At 38.2% G+C, this 21314-nt stretch overlaps 2 protein-coding genes across 8 annotated transcripts in view; both read left to right on the top strand.

The window, feature by feature from the left end:
- LOC127933609 (apoptosis-stimulating of p53 protein 1) overlaps nucleotides 1–5978 on the top strand; it is a 33106-nt gene extending 27128 nt beyond the window's left edge. For 6 of the 7 annotated variants that reach the window (XM_052530693.1, XM_052530690.1, XM_052530692.1 and 3 more), the window contains 9 exons: nucleotides 217–409; nucleotides 2015–2124; nucleotides 2215–2647; nucleotides 2756–3504; nucleotides 3770–3907; nucleotides 4025–4158; nucleotides 4301–4467; nucleotides 4575–4774; nucleotides 4906–5978. In XM_052530693.1, coding sequence (XP_052386653.1) covers nucleotides 217–409; nucleotides 2015–2124; nucleotides 2215–2647; nucleotides 2756–3504; nucleotides 3770–3907; nucleotides 4025–4158; nucleotides 4301–4467; nucleotides 4575–4774; nucleotides 4906–4947 — 2166 coding nt within the window. In that variant the 3' untranslated portion in view covers nucleotides 4948–5978. Of the gene's footprint in view, nucleotides 1–216; nucleotides 472–1040; nucleotides 1072–2014; nucleotides 2125–2214; nucleotides 2648–2755; nucleotides 3505–3769; nucleotides 3908–4024; nucleotides 4159–4300; nucleotides 4468–4574; nucleotides 4775–4905 lie in introns of all 7 variants that reach the window. The other variant, XM_052530697.1, reaches the window with a different exon arrangement.
- Nucleotides 5979–10678: 4700 nt separating this feature from the next.
- Nucleotides 10679–21314, top strand: part of LOC127933286 (disheveled-associated activator of morphogenesis 1) — a 43764-nt gene continuing 33128 nt past the window's right edge. The window contains exon 1 of the mRNA XM_052530142.1: nucleotides 10679–10770. The gene's annotated coding sequence lies outside the window, so the exon portion shown is untranslated. The remainder of the gene's footprint in view (nucleotides 10771–21314) is intronic.

Genomic DNA, 21314 nt, shown 5'->3' on the forward strand with positions numbered 1-21314 from the left:
AATTTTTAAAGAGACCCTAGAATTGGTTAAACCCTGCAGTTTAAGCAAAAAAAAAAACAATTCAAAGCAAAGAGTTTGACCCCTCGGAAGCATACAGAATTGCATTCAAGGTTATTTGTTGATATATATGCCATATATTTTGGGTGTAAAAACTAGAACCATATTGACCAGCCTTGCACACTTGTCTGTTTGATTAACCAATGTTCATTTCTCCAGCTTGGCCGAAAGAGTGGTCCTCCCTCCCCTCAGACCACCCCAGGCAGTTCCGGGCGAGTGGCAGCAGTCTGTCCTTACATCCAGGTACCATTGCCCAGGCAACAGGAAGGAGGCTACAGTTTACCGCCTGATCCCCTGAAGCCACAGACTCTGTCCACCTCTGCTACAGTAAACCATGCTCGCTCCAAGTCAGGTCAGTCTTTCTTCCTAATTCTTGACACCATTTTACTTTTGCATTTGCTGCTTCCCAGGACTGTAACAAAATATACTACAGGAGTGCTTGAGATTTGTCCAAAGAATACATCATCGATAACACTCTTGGTACTCTCACACAGAAAACAATCATATTAAAGCTCTCTGTGGTAGAAATGAGTTTACATGGTTCATGACCCCATTCAGGAAGATACTACTACATAAATGATGAAAGATGTATCATACCATCATGTCTGTGTCTTCAACTTCTTGAAGGCTGTGTATATCTATCACTCAGGAGCAGAGAGCTGTCTCTTAAAATTTATGCTGTAAAACCATTCATTCAGCTCAGTTCAGATTTCTTTCTATGGTTCCTCATTTTCCTGATATGTCATGTTATGCAGTATCGCTTTCCATCTACAAGGGGCAGCTGTTAAACACCAAGTTTTGAATCACATCTTTATTCAGATATTCTCATTAACATCACACTAAAACATCTTTTTTTTCCCCAGCCTTTATTGCTAACATGCTTTTCCATTTTCTCATGTCTGTCACCTTTTCCTCTCCTCCCCCTGTTCGTTTGTCATGCTTGTGTGTCACACATGTGGGGTCGGCGGGACAGAGGAAGAGAGAGTGATATTACAGACTGCGACTGTACTTCTAGTGAGTTTTTGGGCATGATATCAAGAATACATTTTTGATCAGAATGCATAAAACAGGGTTGGACTTCTATTTACAACACAGACATTTTCTTGTGTTTGCCTTAAGACATTTGAAATCAGTTTAAAAAGCATGTTTCATTTTCAGTTGTAGCTAAATAATATATAAAGAAATTGTGAATTGATTTGATCATTAATTTTTAAACACAAACGGATATAATTAATATACACTAGCTTGCACTTAGTCTGTCAGCACCAATGAGGTAAGTACTAATACATAATGACTTACCTCATGGATACTGACAAACCAAGTGCATAAAATTTAAGCCCCACCCATTATTAATCTTAAAAAAGCAGTACACTTACCATATCCTAGTAGTCACTAAAGTTGGATCCACAGGATCATGAAATAAAACCTAGAACTGAACTGGTGGAAAAAAGTTGCACTTACTTACCAAGGTTTATTTTAGTAGTCATGAAGATGTTAGACAGGCCTTACGAATACATAACAAAAGACTTGATTAATCCTTTTGCTTATTTAACCACTACACGACTTATTTTAATACTTTACTTCACTGTATTTTTCCTTTGTGGGACTTGACAGTCGACTTGCTAGTGAGTTTGATGGACGAATGAATGGGATAAACATGTGTCATCGCTCAAGCAGAGCAGTGGACTCGTACACATCGGCTTAGTAATCCATTTAACCCAAACAGAGCTGGGTCTGTGCAAAGGACAGGACAAAAATATACCCCACTCAAACCCCTGATTAAAAGTGTCCTGTTGTCACAAGGGTCAGAGATGTGAGTGTAGTCCCATTTGAGACTCATCTCCTGCTTTAATGACCATTGATCAGGTCAGTCTGTGTCATAATGAGGCTGACAGGAGAAAGAGCATATACGTCTTTGTCTCTTTCCATCTAACTCATACTTCTGCGCTTCCTGCAGCTAATGATGCAGTCTGGCCCTCCTTCAACAATAATAGGGTTCCTCTAAAACCCCCAGACTTGAAGGACACAAGTCAAGATCATACCAGCAAGATGGGAACCTCAGACAAGGTGAGGTTATACAGTCTGCTTATTGCTTAAGCACAAGTGTTTTTGTGAAAGACATTTTTGAGTTGCCTTCATGCTTTTGTCTCTTTTCAGGAAGACCCTAAGCTGTTAGGGACAGTAACAGCATTGTCTAAGCAGCCTCCACCCATCTATGGTACCTATCCCAGTGCAGGCCATCACTCCACAGTCTGCGCCACCAGCTCTTTACCTCGCTCTGCTCCTGGCATCTTAGGCTGGCAGAGAACGCCCCCTGCCTCTGGTTCCTCTTCACAGCAGATCCAACAGCGGATAACAGTGCCTCCCAGTCCTACACCTCAGTCTGGGTCATCTCTTTTCCATCAGGGTGAAAGAACAGAGCCTCCTCTCGCTGTGGCAGTACGTCCTTTTATTCCGGACAGGGGGTCCCGGCCCCAGTCTCCAAGGAAGGGCCCTGCCACTATGAACTCCAGCTCAATCTACAATATGTATCTGCAGCAGCCTACAGCCAAAAACTACTCCAGCAGCAGCAGAGCTGCAGTTAAAGCAGGTACGAATTTGTTGCACCAGCTCCAGACTTAGGTATTGAAATTGGCTTTGATTATTTTATGTTCCCTTCTTTTTGTTTCCTCATTTGCTTTTCTTCATTGGCCTCCAGTATACGGAAAACCAGTCCTACCTGGCTCTACTTCTCCTTCTCCAGTTCCACCTTACCAGCAGTCCTCCACAGATGAGGTCGACAGAGAGACGGCCCAAGAAAGCACTTCCTTACCTCCACCCAGTGTGGAGAACATCCCTCGCCCTCTCAGTCCTACTAAACTGACCCCTGTGGCACACTCCCCTCTCCGTTACCAAAGTGACATTGACCTGGAGGTGCTGAGAAGGAAATTAGCCAATGCTCCCCGACCTTTAAAGAAGCGAAGCTCCATCACAGAACCTGAAGGACCCAGTGGACCTAACATCCAGAAGCTCCTATATCAGCGCTTCAACACCCTTGCAGGAGGCATTGAGAGTGGAGTGGGTGGTACACCCTTCTACCAGCCTGACAGTCCTCTGAAGTACATGACCACAACCCTGGGCAATGTGGACACTGCCAATGGGAACCTGATGGAGTCAAGCATCTTAGCTGAACCTTCGTCAGAGCCAGAGATCACAATCCCTCCTCCCATTTCTTCTATGTCTCAAACTGTTGATAATGAGAACCAGCCGATGCATTTATCTAGTGACTCAGGGGTCGCCCAGTCTGCTGATGCCTCAGACCGTTCTCTTAAGGACACCCATGAGGACAATCATAACAACAACCACACAAATGTTACAGACACAGAACCTAGCCCGGTACCAGAACATCATTACCCTGCAGAGCAGGACACCACAGCAAACCCATGCACTCCTCCTGGTGTATCTACGGTGAGTTGGCACTAGCTTGTTTGCTAGGGTTATGTCTATATGTAACTCCTTATTCTGCAAAAAGTCTTGTGAGGTTTGCAAGCAAAATTCATATAAAGAGTCCTGAGGCAATCCTTAATCTTAATATTGGTATCAGAACTAGTTTGCCATCTAGACTGTACTGTTAACTCATCTCTGCATAGGAATGTATTCATTGTTTGATCTTGTTTGCTCAAAAGAGATATTCTTCAAAATATAAAAACTAATAGATTTTTTCATATTTCAGCTCAAGCGAACCAACTTGAAGAAGCCAGGCTCTGAGAGGACAGGTCACGGCCTGAGGGTCAAGTTCAATCCTCTTGCACTGCTTTTGGATGCATCTTTGGAGGGAGAGTTTGATTTGGTGCAAAGGATTATTTATGAGGTACAATTCAGCTGCCATATGCCATATGCCATACACTTACTTTGTATGCTTGCACTGGACTCTGTAGGAAGTTGCCAACTGTTTCCACATCAACTTGTCTGTTTGACCCATCCTCAGGTGGACAATCCTAGCACTCCAAATGATGAAGGTATCACGCCTCTCCATAATGCAGTATGTGCAGGTCACCACCATATTGTGAAATTCCTGCTGGACTTTGGGGTCAATGTCAATGCAGCAGATAGTGATGGATGGTGAGGCCTATCACTTTGGTCTGATATTTTATCTCTTGACATTTGTCTGCATTAGGAAACAACCATCATTTTATATACGAACACCAATTCTTACTTATCAAGTGGTGTTTGCAGATGCTAACTCTTTCTCACTTGTGATCAGGACGCCCCTGCACTGTGCAGCTTCATGCAATAATGTACATCTTTGCAAGTTGCTGGTGGAGTCTGGAGCTGCCATTTTTGCCACTACTATCAGTGACGTGGAGACAGCAGCAGACAAGTGCGAAGAGATGGAGGAGGGTTATGTCCAGTGCTCTCAGTTTCTATATGGTATTATCTATAGCAACCACTGCTGTTATTTACATTTTAAGGGTGTGTTTCTAGAATAGTGGCTGTAAATGGTTTGGAAAGCCTACTCTTCTTTGTTTCCCCTCCAGGTGTGCAGGAGAAACTGGGTGTGATGAATAAAGGGACGTTATATGCCCTGTGGAACTATGAAGCTCAGAGTTCAGATGAGCTGTCCTTCCATGAGGGCGATGCTCTCACCATCATGAGCCGTAGGGATGACAGCGAGACGGAGTGGTGGTGGGCCAGACATGATGAAAAAGAGGGCTACGTACCACGCAACTTGTTAGGGGTAGGATATCTGTATAGGCACACATTTATTTTTGAATAGCACTGTTGTGCATTAAAATATTTAAAAAATATTTAATATGTTAAAATTGAAGTTGTAAAGTGAGTAAAAAATCTAATCTGTTGTCACTATAGCTGTATCCAAGGATCAAACCCAGGCAACGTACATTGGCATAGGTGGCCAGAAGAGACAGCGCAAGTTCCTGTAACAGCACTTGGCATGAAGCTGCGGGATGGCACTATGCCATGTCTTTGCTGTGGCCCGTGACCACAACACAGAGCCCACAGGCGTGGCAAGATGATGGCGCACGTCTGGTGTTGGACAAGATTGATTTTCCCAACAGTGGGGAATTCAGTGGTCTTCTATTTGCATCCCAGATTTTATTCGTCACCATGTGTTGTTTTTGCAGTAATCCCTCTTACCCATTTCCCTGTTGAGGAAAATGTTAGCTTTTCTATCCTCATCCACGGTGCAAACCTCCTGAGTATATGTGCGTGTGTTTCAGAGTGGGATGTGACTGTCAGAATGGGGTGTGGAATCTGTGGATGTGTGAAAAAGAGTCGGTGACAGATTATGCAGTCTTGGATTCCAGTGTTTTGTGCTCTGTGGTTTTTATCAAGCAAAAAGGAAACCGAAGGGACTGATGTTTCAATTCCCACGGTTAGGAAGTTGCTGATTCAGGGAAAAGGAAGGAAGGTGCTAGAAAGTGTTTAGAAGAGGCCTTGAGGCTGGTCAAGCTACTGATGGATAATAAGGAAATGGACTGGTCTGGTGGAGACACATATGTGTGGAGGATTATGTGGCTTGAGGAGGTGAAACTGTGTAGTTGTCTAAGAGAAACCGAGATTTAAAAGGATTCAGAAAGAAAACTGATGCCATAAAAACTAATGCAGTGGCTGTTTTCCATCAACCTGGGGATATTGACAACATAAAAAACCTTTATCCCTATGCTTAATTTAAGTCCGGCTTTATTTTTATTTTATTATTTTATGATACACCACCCTTTTCCCTCTTTAAGGGTTGTTTATTTAATTGAAACATATATATAATTTTTTTTTTTTTTTTTTTTTTTTAATAGCTTGATATAGGCTTATATGGCTGTCAAACCCGGCAGGATCTGCCTAGTGTTTGTGCTGCCATACAAGAGCCATTTATGCAGCATGTCATGTATTGTGCACAATAAAATTTCCATATTGGGACAAAGTAATTTGTTGTATTGTCCTGATTTTTCACATTTTGTGTTCTGTACAGGAGTATGAGTGATGTTTTGAATTGCACAGATTAAAAATGCATTAATTTGGTTTCAGTCTCGAAATATGCAATATCGTGTATATTCACAATATTCACAAGGCACCAGTTTTTGTGAAGTTCATTACATGATATTACTGAAGTGTTTGAATGTGTTTTACTGTATTAATAAACTTTTATTTAACTTAATTACTTATTTAGCTTGAATAAAAATGCTTATCATAACCTTAAAAATATGAGTTTTATCCTGACTTTTATAATTTATATATATATATATTTATTTATTTATCTATCTATCAATTATTGAATCCAGTTTTAACAAGACAAACGTTTACGTTTGATCATGTACAACCTTATTTTCTTTTTTCATGATTTTGGACTTCACAAGATTGAAAAGCTGCAAAAAAATTGGTGCAGCTTGTCTCAGTGTTGCTCTGAAAGCCAGAGATCTGGTTACACTGCCTGACATTACAAGGTACAAATAAAGAAATAATGTAAAATAATTTTTGAACATTTAAATGTTTCTGTAAATCACTGCTTGCTAGTGAACCAAGATGTTTGGGAGCAAAAACGGCATGCCAGCAAGCATTTGAGTACAACAAACGACCCAGTGTCATTTCAGAGGTGGTGATAGATCTGCAGGCCCTGGAGGCAGTGGAACTGTTCCTGGGAAAGCTCATTGATATGATTAAAGCAATCAAACCGCTCAATAACAACAAAGCTTGCTTTTACAGTCAATTACTGTATACTGTATGCAGATGATGAATGAGTGTTGGTGGAGTTGGCCTGCGGAGCATCATTGGCTGCAGTGTACAGCGGTGTCATCCAGAGGTTACAGAGGGATACCTTCCTAAACCTCTCGACTCGCTGGTAATGATCGTGTGTGGGGGTGGCAGCGTGAACCTGGCTCAGTTGCAGTATCTACAGGCAGTCACACGGAAAAGACCACATCTGTAGATTCTCACATATGAGAAAAATGGTAAAATCTTCTGCTTTTAGTTGCACTGACATTTTGTGTTACATAAATTAAATGAAAATATGGAAACTATCTATCAGAGGAGTCTGTTTTGAGCAAACTTCAAACTTCTAGAACTAAAAAAATCTTCAGATTTTCTGTAAAACCTTTTTTAGTGAATAAAATCCTTGGATGGATTGCCTCAGAATGTTGTCACTTACCACCTGTAACCAGTAAGTGGTGCTAATGTCTGTCGGTTTAATATTTGTGTCTTAAATCAAGTGAACAATAACTGGTGTTTTTTTTAGGGCAGTGTACATTAAACAAAATGTTACTTTAAACTATGCTGTTAATATTATATTGTAACCTTAAAGTTTAATTATTAACTGTAAGGGATAATGTACAGTCGTCATGTAATTATTGCAACGATCAAATCAAATCAAGGTGTTTAAATCAACTTATTTTTTTCTCTGCATGCTAATTACACTGCTACTTAATAAAATAAATTAATTTAAAATAAGACATTTTATTTTCTAAGACAGAGACATTAAACTATTGCGTGTGTAGAAGTTAAAGTGACTTGCAGAAAAGATCTTTCTCTTGTTTGCTTGAAAACTTTCTTGTGGACATGCAAAGTCTTCAGATTAATCAAATGAATTTTGCCCCAGAATAACTAAATAAATAAATAAAGATAATTGTGACTTTTTATCTCACAATTCATTTTTTTTTTTTTTGCAATTCTAAGTTTATATCTTACAGTCTTTATATATAAACTCACAAGTCCTTGTAGAAAATTGCAAGATATAAAGATTTTTTTAAATTAGGTTTTGGTGGAAACAAGCTTGTCACAATTCTGACTTTTCTTCTGGCCATTGTGAGTTCATACATTATAATTCGGGGAGGGGGGGGGGATTGGATTTGAGAGACAAATTTGCAATTCTGAGATTATTTTTTTTATTGTTGAAACAAGAATTGTGAGTTATGAGAAAAAAAATCAGAATTGAAAGACAAAAACTTATATATATATACATTGGCTCAAATAAGCTTTTTTTCTGGCAATTGCAAGTTCATGTCTTAATTCTGAGAAAAAGGTCAGAATTTTGAGATGAAAACTCAGAATTAAGATATAGAGTCAGAATTTGTGCCAAAAAGTAAAATTATTGAGAAAAAGGTACAATTATTGTTTTTATTAATTTTTTTTACGATTAATTTTGTAAGCTTCCACATCAGATTTTGGAACTAACGGAAAATTGCTCATGCAACAATATAATGTAAACCATTTGGCTTGTACATCCAAAAGCTGTTTCCAAAAGCTGCTTGTGATCAATGTAAATTTTGATGAAATTGCCAAGTACTTTGTCATGTGTTAGAACAAAGTCTGTGATTAGTAGCTACATTACGGGAATGCAGGACAGCATACAAGATACTTTACTGTGATTAAGATATTGTACTGTTTTTGACATGAGCAATGTTCTTTTTGCACTGATTGATGATTGTTTGAAATGACTGCTATATGAGAATGTTTGTCTAGTTATACATTATTAAATAGCTTGAATAAAAGAACCTTTTAGGGAACCAGGTCTTTGTAAGTATAACATTTTCTGCCAAGATTAAACATTCATAAACAGCTTTACGATGAGAGTGCATTTAAGCTTCTCAAAGTTTTCAGTCCTAAGGGTTAAATGCAAACCAAATGAGATTGATTTTGAGTCCCACAGATGGCACCATAATCAATAGTCTACTTCTGGCCCCTTCAGTCTGTACTCCAGAGGTTGATTTTGGTTGAAACAAACACGACAGACAGTAAGAGCAGCTTGTTGTTAAGTACACAAGGCAATGATATACTGCAGGGGAAATCAACGCTTGAAGATGAAGCCTTAGTAATGGATATTTGTGCTAACGATATGCAGACCTGGGCTGCTTAAATATTTACACACCTCTAATACTCTCTTAGAAGTGCTGCCTGCCCGCTCTATACATTAAACAGACAGTCCTTCCAACAATGACGGCTCTAGTCTGGCGTACTGACTCTGCGCTGAAGTGAAAGGAACAGCTTTGGCTCCTGAAAAGACTTACTGATTGCCAAGACAATGAGGCATGTTGAAAGCCAAGTTACATGTCCTTAGTGAGATTTTCAGACTAAAGATCTGTTGCCAAAACAGCTGAAGGAGAGATAGCGATTATGTACAGTTGTAGCAGGGAGTGCAGACGGAAAAACTGGGACAGGAATTTTGTTTAGATAAAAATAGAAACAAAAGATGTGGAAAGTTTGCAAAGAGAACAGAGAATAGATGATTGCTGTGATCTCAGTCTAGTCATCATAGTCACAACATCATGATAGTTACCTGCATGTCAACGAAGGCTGTGAAAGCTGTTTTTAATGACTTCTTGGTCCACTGACATTTGTTATGACATACACTTCGAATTTTGCAATGCTCATGATAAATTTTGTTAACTCTACAAAAAGCAAATCCACTTCACCAGCTAATTACTCTTTAACAGAAGTTCAAAAAGAAAATTCTAAAGATGGCTGCTCACTTGTTTCTCTGTTTATATAAGGTCTGTAGTCTTTAGTTAAAACTTCCACAAGTTTATAATCATTTTTACAGTATTTTTCCACAAACGCTTATATATAAATCTATAGGACTATACAACAACAACAAGGACATAGTACTAGTTAGTAGAAGTACTAACATTGATTCCTGGAAATAAATTAGAGCAGGCAGTAGGCCTATTTCTGCTATTGTAGGCCTACTGTAGATTTGGTAATTACAATTTGATCATGGGTTAGTGTGGCCCCATGGCCCAATCTCCATCACCAGCTGTTGCAATGTCTGTAATTCCACCATACAGCCCACCATGTACAGTCATTCCCATAATCCTCTGTAAGTCTGTCTGTGGCCTGCTTTTGGCTAAATAAACAGGGACCCTCTTCCCTCAATTGCTTTTAAGTGGAATGAGTGCTACAGCTTCATGTGACATATATTTTGGGATAGACTGTTAATGAAACACTAGCATTCAATTGTAATTTCATGCATAAAAAGTCAAATTAATATTCTTCATTTGTATTGTTTTATGTATTATGAACATTCCATCTTGACTCATTGCACTGCTATGCTTCTTATCATTGCATCACAATTTACATTGTATGAATACTTTTTGGAAAGAAAAGAAAAGAAAAGAAAAGAAAAGAAAAGAAAAGAAAAGAAAAGAAAAGAAAAGAAAAGAAAAGAAAGAGAAACTGAGTGATGTATTCATCCAGCCCATATAATAATGGAAATTTGTCTAAAATGTAAGATTAGATTGCTAATTAGTGTTCATTATGTTAATGGTCACATAATTGTGTGTTGCTGTGAACTAATTTCATGTTTATCTACTCTAATCAACCCCTGAGATTCGGCAGGACTTCCAGGTGTTCATATTATAACAGAAATTATGGTAGTAATTCAATGTTACAGAATGGAAAAGAAAACAAGATTTGGGACCAAAACAGGATTTATTTGCTTTTCAAAAAACAAATGTAAAATGAAACCTTGTCTATTTGTCTATTTTTTCTCTCTATGAGAAATGCAAATAATAACAATTAATTGTGGTTTAACGGTCCCAACAGCTTTTGTGTTGACCTACCATCCTCGTTGTCAAACTACATTACCCATGTTAAATAGGCGGAGTTTGCGCATGCGCACTGATGTCAAGCCCGAAGGCTAAAAGGGATGACGTCATCTGCTTGTCGGATCGTGCTGTATTGTTGAACGGGAATGAGAGCGCTCGCGGGGAGGATGGGACTGTTTACAAGGTAAGTTCTCAATCTCAGACCTCAAACTGACAGCTACATGACACGTCCAGAAAAACAAATATTATAAATACAGCCGACTTTGGAGTTCTTTTGAAGTGATTTGGCTTTAAAGGGTGGGACATAGAGATCCATGCAAAATTGGCGGAAGACTCTCGTCTGATTTATAAAACAAATGAAACCCATTTGTTTCCATTTTCAGTACGTTTGTTTGTATTTAAACCCTTTCTGTTTGGGTTTATTTCAACACTTTGATGTTGTTCACTTCAGAAACTGCACTTTATAGTGTTTCTCTTAGTCCACTTGCCACCTCATGACAGTTTGATACAATGTTGCCATTTAAAGCTCATATACACGCTAGATTTACTTCAGTTTAATTCAGACAGTAGTTGTCACCGTTTACCAGATGTTTTGCTATAGTTCATAACAGGACAAAGGGAGGGTAATGATTAACCAAATGAAGATCTACTTTTCATGCACTGCAGTAGAAATCTTGGTATTTACTGAAAAAAGAGGTTTCTTTTGATGGGACTTGTGTTTTGATAATGAAATGTTTTACAAAGTTAAACTTGGAGATAAAATATCAGGGTCAAGATGGTGTTCATTCACAACAGAAGTCTGCAGTATGTGTAGTGCAATGTAGCACAGTGATTGTTAGTAACTTGTGGTTTTGATGGAGTATGCATTGTGTTATGGTACATTTATAGTAGATTATTTTCTCCTGTAATAAGCTTGATACTGCGGTTGTTGGGGATAAAACTGAGGCCATGGCATTCTTTGGAATATGATCCAATCCATGAGGACCCTATGAGTTTGTGGCATTTAGTCTGCTAGATTTGAGGTCATGTAGTAATATGTTTGTGTTCCCCTAAAAATAATCAGGTAACATTTAGTAGATATATGCATCTAAACTTAAGTCTTTCTTTTAAAAAATAAATAAATAAATTAGAGCAAAATATTGACGACAATCAAGTGTTTGTTAATGAAAGGAACAGTTCACCCAAATATGAAAATTCAGACTGAAGATCTAGACCACAAGTAATCCACACCACTCCAGTCCATCACTTAACGTCTTGTTAAGTGAAAAGATGCACTTTGTAATAAATCCATCATTAAGGTGTTTTAACTGTTTAACTGTTGCTTCTGGCTGAAATACTCTCATTCTGACGGCACCCATTCACTGCAGAAGATCCATTGATGAACAAGTGACTTACTGTAATGTTACATTACTCCATATCTGTTCCAATGAAGAAACAAACTCATCTACATACTGGACGGCCTGAGGGTGTGTAAAATTTAAGCAAAATTAAATTATGGGGTAAACTATCCCATTAAATCTTCACCGTTATTCCAACATCCTTCTTTACTTCAAAAGGAAATGTCAATTTGACAAAAGAAAATTTCGTATTGGGCTTTTCGCATGCATAGCTTTACCACAAAGATCACAGACTGACACTGAAGCTGTGTGGGGTCTGTTTTCTGATGGTTTGGATGATTCAAATAATCCTCCTGGGTGATAATTTGTGTGATAATAATCTCCTTTGTCATTCATTTAAAAGTAGAACTGTTATGCCATAGGTGATATCTGAACGCAGTCCACCTCAGCATTTAAAATTATTTCTATAACAAGCAGTTATAGCATTCTTCTATGATCACGCTCACAAGCACAGACTTGCAGTGACAGTGTAAGTATTAAAGTGAAGAAGAGTCTCTGATCCAACTGAAATTGCTGCTCGCTCATGGATGTAATGCAGGTTTGTTCACATCAAAAATCATTGCCACATTCCTTCATATCCGTGACTGCTCATCCAGAGCTGTTTGACCTTATTAATTTGTTGCACCCTGCAGTGTTCAGCATCTCTCGTTTAGTCACACCTCTTGTGTTTAACATGCTAGGCAATAAGCCAAATCCCTCCAGCATGGCCCATAATTCCTGTGTGGAGTCCCAGCCCTTGGTCTTGTCTTTTTTGGGAGAGTGTTGATATTGTATGTGAAGGGTGTGTGTGCATGTCGTGCACAGCAACGAGAGTTTGTTTTGCCTAATTAGGGAGGCTGGTAGAGATGCTGACATAAGACGTGTGGGAGATGTCTTTAATTACAGAGGTGGGGTCACATTAACACATCTGCAGTATCTCAGTGCTAGAAAATGCCAAAGTATCGCCAAGACATGATACCAAGACTCCTTTCAGAGTGCAACCAATACCCGACGCAAGACTCCACCCTCTCATGGACTCTGCCTCTGAGCTAATCTGTTTTTTTTTTCCCAGTTTTTTTTTTCTTTTTAGGTTTTACATGGTGTTTATGTGTAGTTTCTGTGTCTCCCAAGCACGTAATGTATTATGAAATCTGTTATAAATAGAAAGATGTGTAATATGTCTGCTTTTCTGGGGTGTAGTGCTGGTTTGCTTTTTTTTGTGCTTTTACAGGATTGAAAGTAAGAGAAGGACAAGTCAGTTTGGATGTTCTGGTCTGATTATCACATCCTCATGTTGCTTTGATAAGAAAGAGAAACTGTAATCTTGTTTCAGGTTTGAAGAAAACACCCAGGACCCTCAAGCCCATGGCACCCCTCTGTTGTATCCATGGCAACAGAGATGTCTTTAAGGCTCTGTGAAGGATGTCTCTAGTTTGTCAAAAGTGCTATGCTGTACACCTATTATTTAAACATTTAAACTACTTTTCTTGCATCATCACAAATTATTACTTTGTTTTTCTTCCTCCATCTTATTGCCTTGTTTATCTAAAAGTGCTGTTTCCCTTTAAACCTAGCCAAAAATACATATGTGACACAAGACATAAGCGCACAGTCTCCAGGAGATGGCTGTCTAGTTAAACACAGGCAAGAATTTAAAAGTAGTGCAATTTGTTCTGCTGCATATCATGCCAAACCGCTCACTTCAGGCGAGTCATCAGCTTCGTGTTTTGAGATCAGCCTTTTTAGAGACCTCCGTTCAATCATCCCAAAGCAATTATCGACCGATTGTGATCGGCAGCCGATTAATCGGAGCACTGGTACTCTGTTTGCTTCTCTTTCAATCAGTGGTGTCTTCTAGTATTGGTGCCAGCCTGTTTTATATCAGATTGTATTTGACTTGTACTGAACTGCACGTGCCTCCAGACTGTTTGTGTGCCTCAGATATAGGAGGTGTTCTAGGAGGCCTATCCCAGCTCTGTCCAGTGTAGAGGAACAAAAGCCCAGTGTAGCTGTTTAAATTTGCCATTCTCTCCTGGATAAAGCTCAGACAATGCTCTGATCTCATGTTATTCATGCTTGGCACCCAAGTGCTCCAACAAGCATAGGGGGCTCTCAGCATGGGCAGGGGACACACATACCATTGAACCGTCCTTTTTAAAGGTTCCTGTGGTGTCAAGTATTGCCATGGCCAACTAAATGTCTGCCTTTAACATGTTCGTGTTATGTTATTTTATGCGCAAGTTTTGTCCAGTTTTAAAACCCCTGTCCTTTAGCCTCCGTGACATATGGGAAGGCATGTCAGATAGAGATGGTGGCGGCCAACAGCCATTGTTCTTTGAATCTACATCAGAGGCTTGAGTAGTTTACAGAAGCAGCAGAAACAGCGTAGCCTTGAACTCTGCTTGCACCAGGAAGACGACAAGCATGGGGATTAAAACAAAGATGTTTTGAAAGTTGAGACATTTGCAAGTATGGTAACCCATACTCTGAACTGGTGCTCTGCATTTAACCCATCCAAGTGCACAGACACAGAAGTGAGTACAAGGGAACACACACACTTCAGCCATGGGTTTTGAGAGTGGAAGGGAGCGCTGTTCATTCACTCTCCTCACCTACAACTGCTGCCAGCAATGAGACTCCAATCTGCAACCTTCGGGTTACAAGTCTGACTCTCTAACCATTAGGCCACGGCTGCCCCTGGAGGTCATTTTATTCAAGAACTGAGGACGATAGGTAGCTTTGCAGAAGGGAATGCTTGCAACCTGCCAGCATCAACTAAACATTTCAGTGGGCCATGAAATGTGTGCAAATGTGGGTATAGCTTAAGTGGAAATGCAGGTTCTCAACAAGACCACTGAAGTTAAAATGCAATCAAGTCTAAAGGTTTCTAATTGGCTCTGGGTTGGTGCCGGCACATGTGGTACAGGGTGTTTCCAAACAGTAGCCAGTGGCAGTGTAATTTTCGGGGGGAATTTTACTGCTCTTTTTGTTACCAGGGTGAACCAATATGCTTCTTTTTGGTTTGGCAATGCCTAGAACCCCTTTGGGGCGCACATTAGAGCAATAATGGTGGGGAAAACTGACTACATTTGTCCTGCGGCGTGGAAGAAAGGCCGCCATTATTGCCAGAATTTTATATATATAAAAAAAAAACTTTATTCATTTTCTGCTGTATTTAATTAGGCCGAAAATAGTTGCATTAAGGTTAGGGAAAACTGGGTCATGTCTCTTTGAGTATTTCCATGTTAGCTACCACTAGCTGTCAGACTGAATGGTTAAAAGGCACTTGTCAACAACGGTTGTCATATACAGTACAGCTATATGTTTAAATAAATCACAGGTTGTCTCCAAAGGGTGAGGCTCTGAGTTGAATTCATCCGCCTGTGTGTGTGACACACCTATAATAAAAAAATAGTTTCCTTCATGGACCCAAAACATTGACTGTATTGTTCATAAAACATTAGACCTTTGAGTTGGATTGTTCTGAATGTCTTTGGATTAGATTTGGATTTGATCAAATAAAGAGGACAGGGCACTTTCACCAGTTTGAACTAGCTGCTGTGATTTCAGGATCATTCTGGTATGGTTTTTCTGTTAGAATTTGAATTTGTCTGTTTGGACAGTGAATTTGTGCTTGTTTCTATTTTGAGGAAACAGGATATGACTTCTTTTTTGGCCACAAAATAGTTTTGCTGTGTAATGTGTGGGTGTGTTGATATTACTCATGTAAATGAAATGAGTAATTTTTTTTTTACTTTCATACTTTTCCATGTAACCAATTCTGATTTATTCAAGCCAAGCTTTTATCCATTCCATTATAAGAGGTTTTTGGCCAAAGGGAACAGTGATATTTCTTTACTTTTGTTACAGTATTTTGAAAGGAGCAGGAAGATTGTTCTGGGATTAATCTGGGTGAAGGTCATTGGTGGGTGGTGGAATAGCCCTCCGTAGATAATGTGTGGTCATGTTATAAACAATTTCCCTTAGGGAAAGCACATCCTGTCATCAGACACACCCACTTCCTCACACCCGTCTCTATACCTGACAGTCTAAGGGTGTGAGAAATCCCTCAGAGAGGATACAGCTGTATGTTTTCTGAATGTTGACTTAAGACACACCTTATGCCTGAAGAATCAAATCAGGTTCTTTATCATATGTGTGTTGAAATCTGATCACATGCTTTGCATTTTGAGCTGCACTGATGGAAGAAAGAAAGTAAAAACAGTGAAATAGTTTCCCATTGTCACAGTCAGGAGGTCAGATTTGTGGTAATTAAAGGCTGGTGCTGTGATGATGGTAGCAACTGTAAATGCAAAAGGTCCGCAAGAGTTCCCATATTTGTAATATGTAATTTATTTTGCACTAGCATCACCAAACATGCAAAAATAATTTTATTTTATATTGCAATAAATTATAGAATTTGATGCTAATATGGCAGTAAAAAAATGTAGTTTAATTCCAGTGCTTGCAAAGTAAACGCTTTTATAAAACCTGGCAATTTTAAAATATCATCTTAATGTCATTCTCTTGACATTTTAAAATAATAAGTCAATTTGTTTCATCATTGTCAGCTTTTTGTTGTTCATTTAAGTGCACAAAATTTGTATTCAAATAATTTTGTACTAAATTTTTTTTTAAATTAATCTTAATTTCTACCACCTAATTTATGAATTACATTTTAAATTTCCCTTGTTAATATATTTTTAATCAAAATGTAACACTGCAGTGATGTCAGTAATATTGCATTCTGAATTGCAATTGATCTTGTTGCATACAGAGTGTCTTCGACACTGCATAGGCACAAAAACCACATTATGTTTTGATGCAGAGCTGATAGAAAACAAGATTTGTCTCTGGTGCATTTCAGCCAATGCATTAATGAGTGTTCTTTTGTTGCTTTGATAACACTGCTGTTTCCTTCAGGAAAGCATTTGTAGTCAGTAAATAGAGATGTTCCAATATATAACCAAGATATTGCAGTTAGATATTCTATTAAAAAATGTTAATGTTAACAAAATTGGTATGGACTCTGACCTCAGATGGAAGATGTTGTTGTGCTAATGCAGTGAAGTGAATGTATTTGTCTGCTCCACTGATGCAAAGAGCAAAGTTCATGATCAATAACTGTTGTCGACAGGAACACATCACCATTAGTGGTACCTACACTTCCTGCCGATGAACCTAACCTGACCTCGCTGACCTGTGCTCAGCATAGAAGGGGAAAGAGCCAGATGCACTCTATTTCATGTCCTTTAAACAGAGGAAATTTGATCTTCTCTTGGAAACCAAGACTTTCATTATTGCTTCCGAGTAGTATTCTGGAAAATAATGGCATTTCGTATCTGAAACAGAGTGCTCTAGGAATGCAACCAGACATTGTGTACGTGTTTTTGTGAGTGTCTTTGTGGAAGAACAAAGCTGATTGGATGATGGAGATCAATTGAGTGACGTTAACTAGTGATTAATCAGTTGCTGGAGTGATATGGGTGATGCTAACTGAATGATCAATCAGTTCTTGTTAAGATAACAGTATGTGACCACTGACCAGACATCATCTGTGGCAATGTCAGTTTAAGTCAACATGAAATGAAAACCATATTTACTTTCTTAAAACATGTTTCTGGTCTTATTGTGGATTATTTTATTAATGTACATTAATAAGAAAAAAAATATTTAATCAAAATGTAATAACTTGTTCATACTTTGAAACCATCCTATAAATTTTCAGTTGGTGAATGTTAACCGATAGCTGCTCAATGATGAAGTTCAGTATTTATAACCAATATTGACAGAATTGTTTATTTTTGCTCGTCACAATTTAATTCGTAAATTTTAACTAAAAAAAGCAATTAAAAAGTCAAAATGCGTTGCAAATAACAAATCATGTAAAAATGGAATGTTTTTTTTTTAAATCCAGTACTAAAAACTTTGATTTATTTATTTGGAAAGCCAAGGCCTATTTGCATGGAATGCCTGAGAGCTCTGTAATGCTTTGCTACAGAAGGTCAGAAAAAAAAATGGCAATAAACATTAACATTTGTTAACATTGTTTGGGTTTTTTAAGATACTGGTGCCAAATTGTAACTTTTAAAACTGTACCTGTGCCTGATCCACTACTTATTTTTTAATTCATTATTTGCCCAAAGCAGGATAGATTAGCCATTAGCCCCATTAATGTCTCATTAATATTGGAAACTGAGTGAAGCTGAGTGAAAGACGGAGCAGTTCATACTCTGCAGCAGCGGCTTGTTCACACACAGCTTCAGCTAATGGCAGGTTATGCACATTAACTTTCCTCATGAAATGTGTGTGTAGGTCCAATAAATATCCAATATTGTCAATATTATAATTTTTTTCCATTTTTCCTGTAATGCCATTTGTGAGCAGCGCTTATAACAGCCGTTACTGGGCAAACCGCTATATCTCCCATCTCTGCTCCAACAGCACCTCCTGCTGGCAGAGAATTAATTAGCGGTCTGTGGGAAACACTGGTGTCTGTCAGTAAACAGAAACAAAAGCGTGCTTCAGAACTGTTTTGAAAAGGTCCTTAATTTTTGAGCCATGTTTTATTACTTTAAATTGGGCTACTACTACTATCTGCAATAACAGTTTGCTCAAACTCACTTTTATGAGATGAATGGGGTAAAAAAGAAAATCGGCCAAAAAAATCGACATTATATATTGGCTATTGGCTGCCCTGATATCTAAATATTGGCACCAGCTTTGGCCAGTGAAAAACCGTTCTATTGTTATTAAATAGACGTATGTTATGCCAGATTGCCCTTCTTTCAAGTCGTCGGTTTACCCACGCTCATAACATTAATGCCACAAAATAAGTTGTCCAAAAAAAACAGTTTGGTTTAGCCATGCTGTCAGTCATTGTAGTCAATCATGATCTGTTCGGTAGCTTCACACTGAATCACGCATGTGCATTATCATCAGTTTATCGGTTCTCATATTGGACATGTCCGAAAGAAATAGAGTTGTTCCGATTCCGATACTAGTATCGGAAATATCTCCGATACCACAACAAATTCTGGCATCGGCATCGGCGAGTACATGAACCCATATACCGATCCGATACCATTTTCTTAAAAAAGACCTAGTTATGACCGCAAGCTTTGCCTAACCGCTGCACGGTTCTTCTTCGCTGCTCAAAATGCATTGAAAACACAGGAAGTTGTGCTGTGTTGCCACAAGCAACCCCTGTTTAGAGCAGCGAAGAAGAAATGAAAACGCGTTAGCAGCCCTTATCTATATATGACTGGATCACTCATCACATTCTAAACTGCCAAAAGACAGTGAAGCCGCTACTATATTATAGATCAGTGGTTAGCAGTATGTCTCTGTAGTACCGGTAGTTACAGACTCTCGAGTATATTCAGTACCGGCAACTGCGTTCAGTCGCTTCCGTGTAAGTCAAAGCGCAGGGCTCCAGACAGTAGCCGAATATATACTAGTGTCTGTGAATATTAAACTGCAAAATACTATTTAAATATTACTCCCGCAAAATCTACATCTCTGTGGGTGACTGGCACAGATGCGCGAGAGCTCGCTGTTTTGTAGTCTCTGCTGTGTGTCATGAGGACACGAACGCATAAACCGTCACTTCATGAGAATTTACCGTTTCATTTGAGAATACTGTCATATCATAAACACAGACACTCAAAGATCTTCATGGCAGCCCATTAAAATAAATGTTTGGTTTACATGAGTAAATTGACAATATATAAAGCTACTGTTGTAGCCTACAGTAATAATAATACATCTCTATAATAATAATAATTATGCCTAGATGGTTGCTTGTTTTTTACTTGTTTTTTACTTGTTAGAGATTATCTGATTAATAGATCTTTTTTTATATTCCTAGACTTATTTGTTGCAGTTTTTTTATACAGTTATATTGTAAAACTTAAATACCTTTTTTAGTTTGCGGTGTTAGATTTTTGGCTGCATTTGAAGTTCTTTTTTGCATAAGAAAATAAATAATACTGTCAAATTCATGTTATATAATAAAAATACTGTAATAAATACAGTAGTTCACCATGTATTTGTTCATGTTTTATTGAGGGATCTGTCTGAAGCACACCATAAAAAAATTCTAGCAATTTACACAGGGCTAGTAGTATATACAGCTGTATATACAGATATACACCCAGGTATCGGATCAGTACTCGGTATCGGCCGATACCCTGAGCCCAGGTATCGGAATCGGTATCGGGAAGAGAAAAAGGGTATCGGAACATCTCTAGAAAGAAACGGTTCTCGGTTCAGTGTTCAGTGAATAATTCAAGTCATTTGTGTGAACTGGTTCAACAGGTTCACTAAGAAGAACCTGTTAATTCAAACGATAAGTTCGCAAACCGGAAATGGATGGAAATGTTTTGATTGAATGATAAAACAAAGACACACTCGACTGCTAGTTTATCTGTGTTATTCAAGCCATCTCTGGGATTTGCTTAATAATTAAGTATATTTATAATCCATTGCTAATCGGCATAGCCTTTTTTTTTTTTTTACAGTATCGAAATTATTTTCTGCCTCAATCTCTGACAAAGAAACCACATGAGATCTCAAAAGGAAGCAATAGACTGGTGTTCTGGAGTAAAAACTTTATAATGTTCTTTAACAGGTTTAGAAACACTTCTCATCGCAAGTCATTACAAGGGGAGTTTAGCTTAAGCATTTTAATTTAAGCTTTTTTAGCTTAGCCATTTAACGGTAGCATGTTGCATCAGAGCAAGTGTAATTACTGCATTTGCATACTCCTCGGATGGTCTTATTTATCGAGTTGTGCTTTGAAGTCGAAATGTGAAAACAACATGGACACTCGCATTACTACAAAGATATGTTGGATTTGTATTATAAGAGCTTTCCGAATTGTGTTCACAGGTATTTTTTCAGTAGGGAAATAATTTGTTATGTGCGGTTCCGGTGATGATTCGTCTTACGTCTGTTTCAGAGAACCTGAGTACAAATATTTCAATAAATCACTCATGCATTAAAGTGGCAATGAAATCTGCATTCTAATTCTCTTCTAGGACATACCAGTTATATAGGTTTCGGTACCCAACCCTAATCCTAAGTGAGATTGCTTAGAAAAGTAATAGCACACCTCCGTCTCAGTTATTCATGTCTGTAACATTAATAGTTCAGTAACAATGACAGTTTCCTTAGCAATTTTAGTAATGTACTATTATAGTATTTATTAATATTTTGAGTTCGCTTTAGTTTTTTTATATTTTCAGTTTTGTATTTTTTTTTATTTTAGTTTTAGTAATTTTGTAAAGGGTTCTATCATTTTTATTAGTTTTTATTTTAAAATATTTTATTTTACATAATTTTAAGTCCT

The sequence above is a fragment of the Carassius gibelio genome, chromosome A17 (assembly GCF_023724105.1).
Source record: "Carassius gibelio isolate Cgi1373 ecotype wild population from Czech Republic chromosome A17, carGib1.2-hapl.c, whole genome shotgun sequence".
Taxonomy (NCBI): domain Eukaryota; kingdom Metazoa; phylum Chordata; class Actinopteri; order Cypriniformes; family Cyprinidae; genus Carassius; species Carassius gibelio.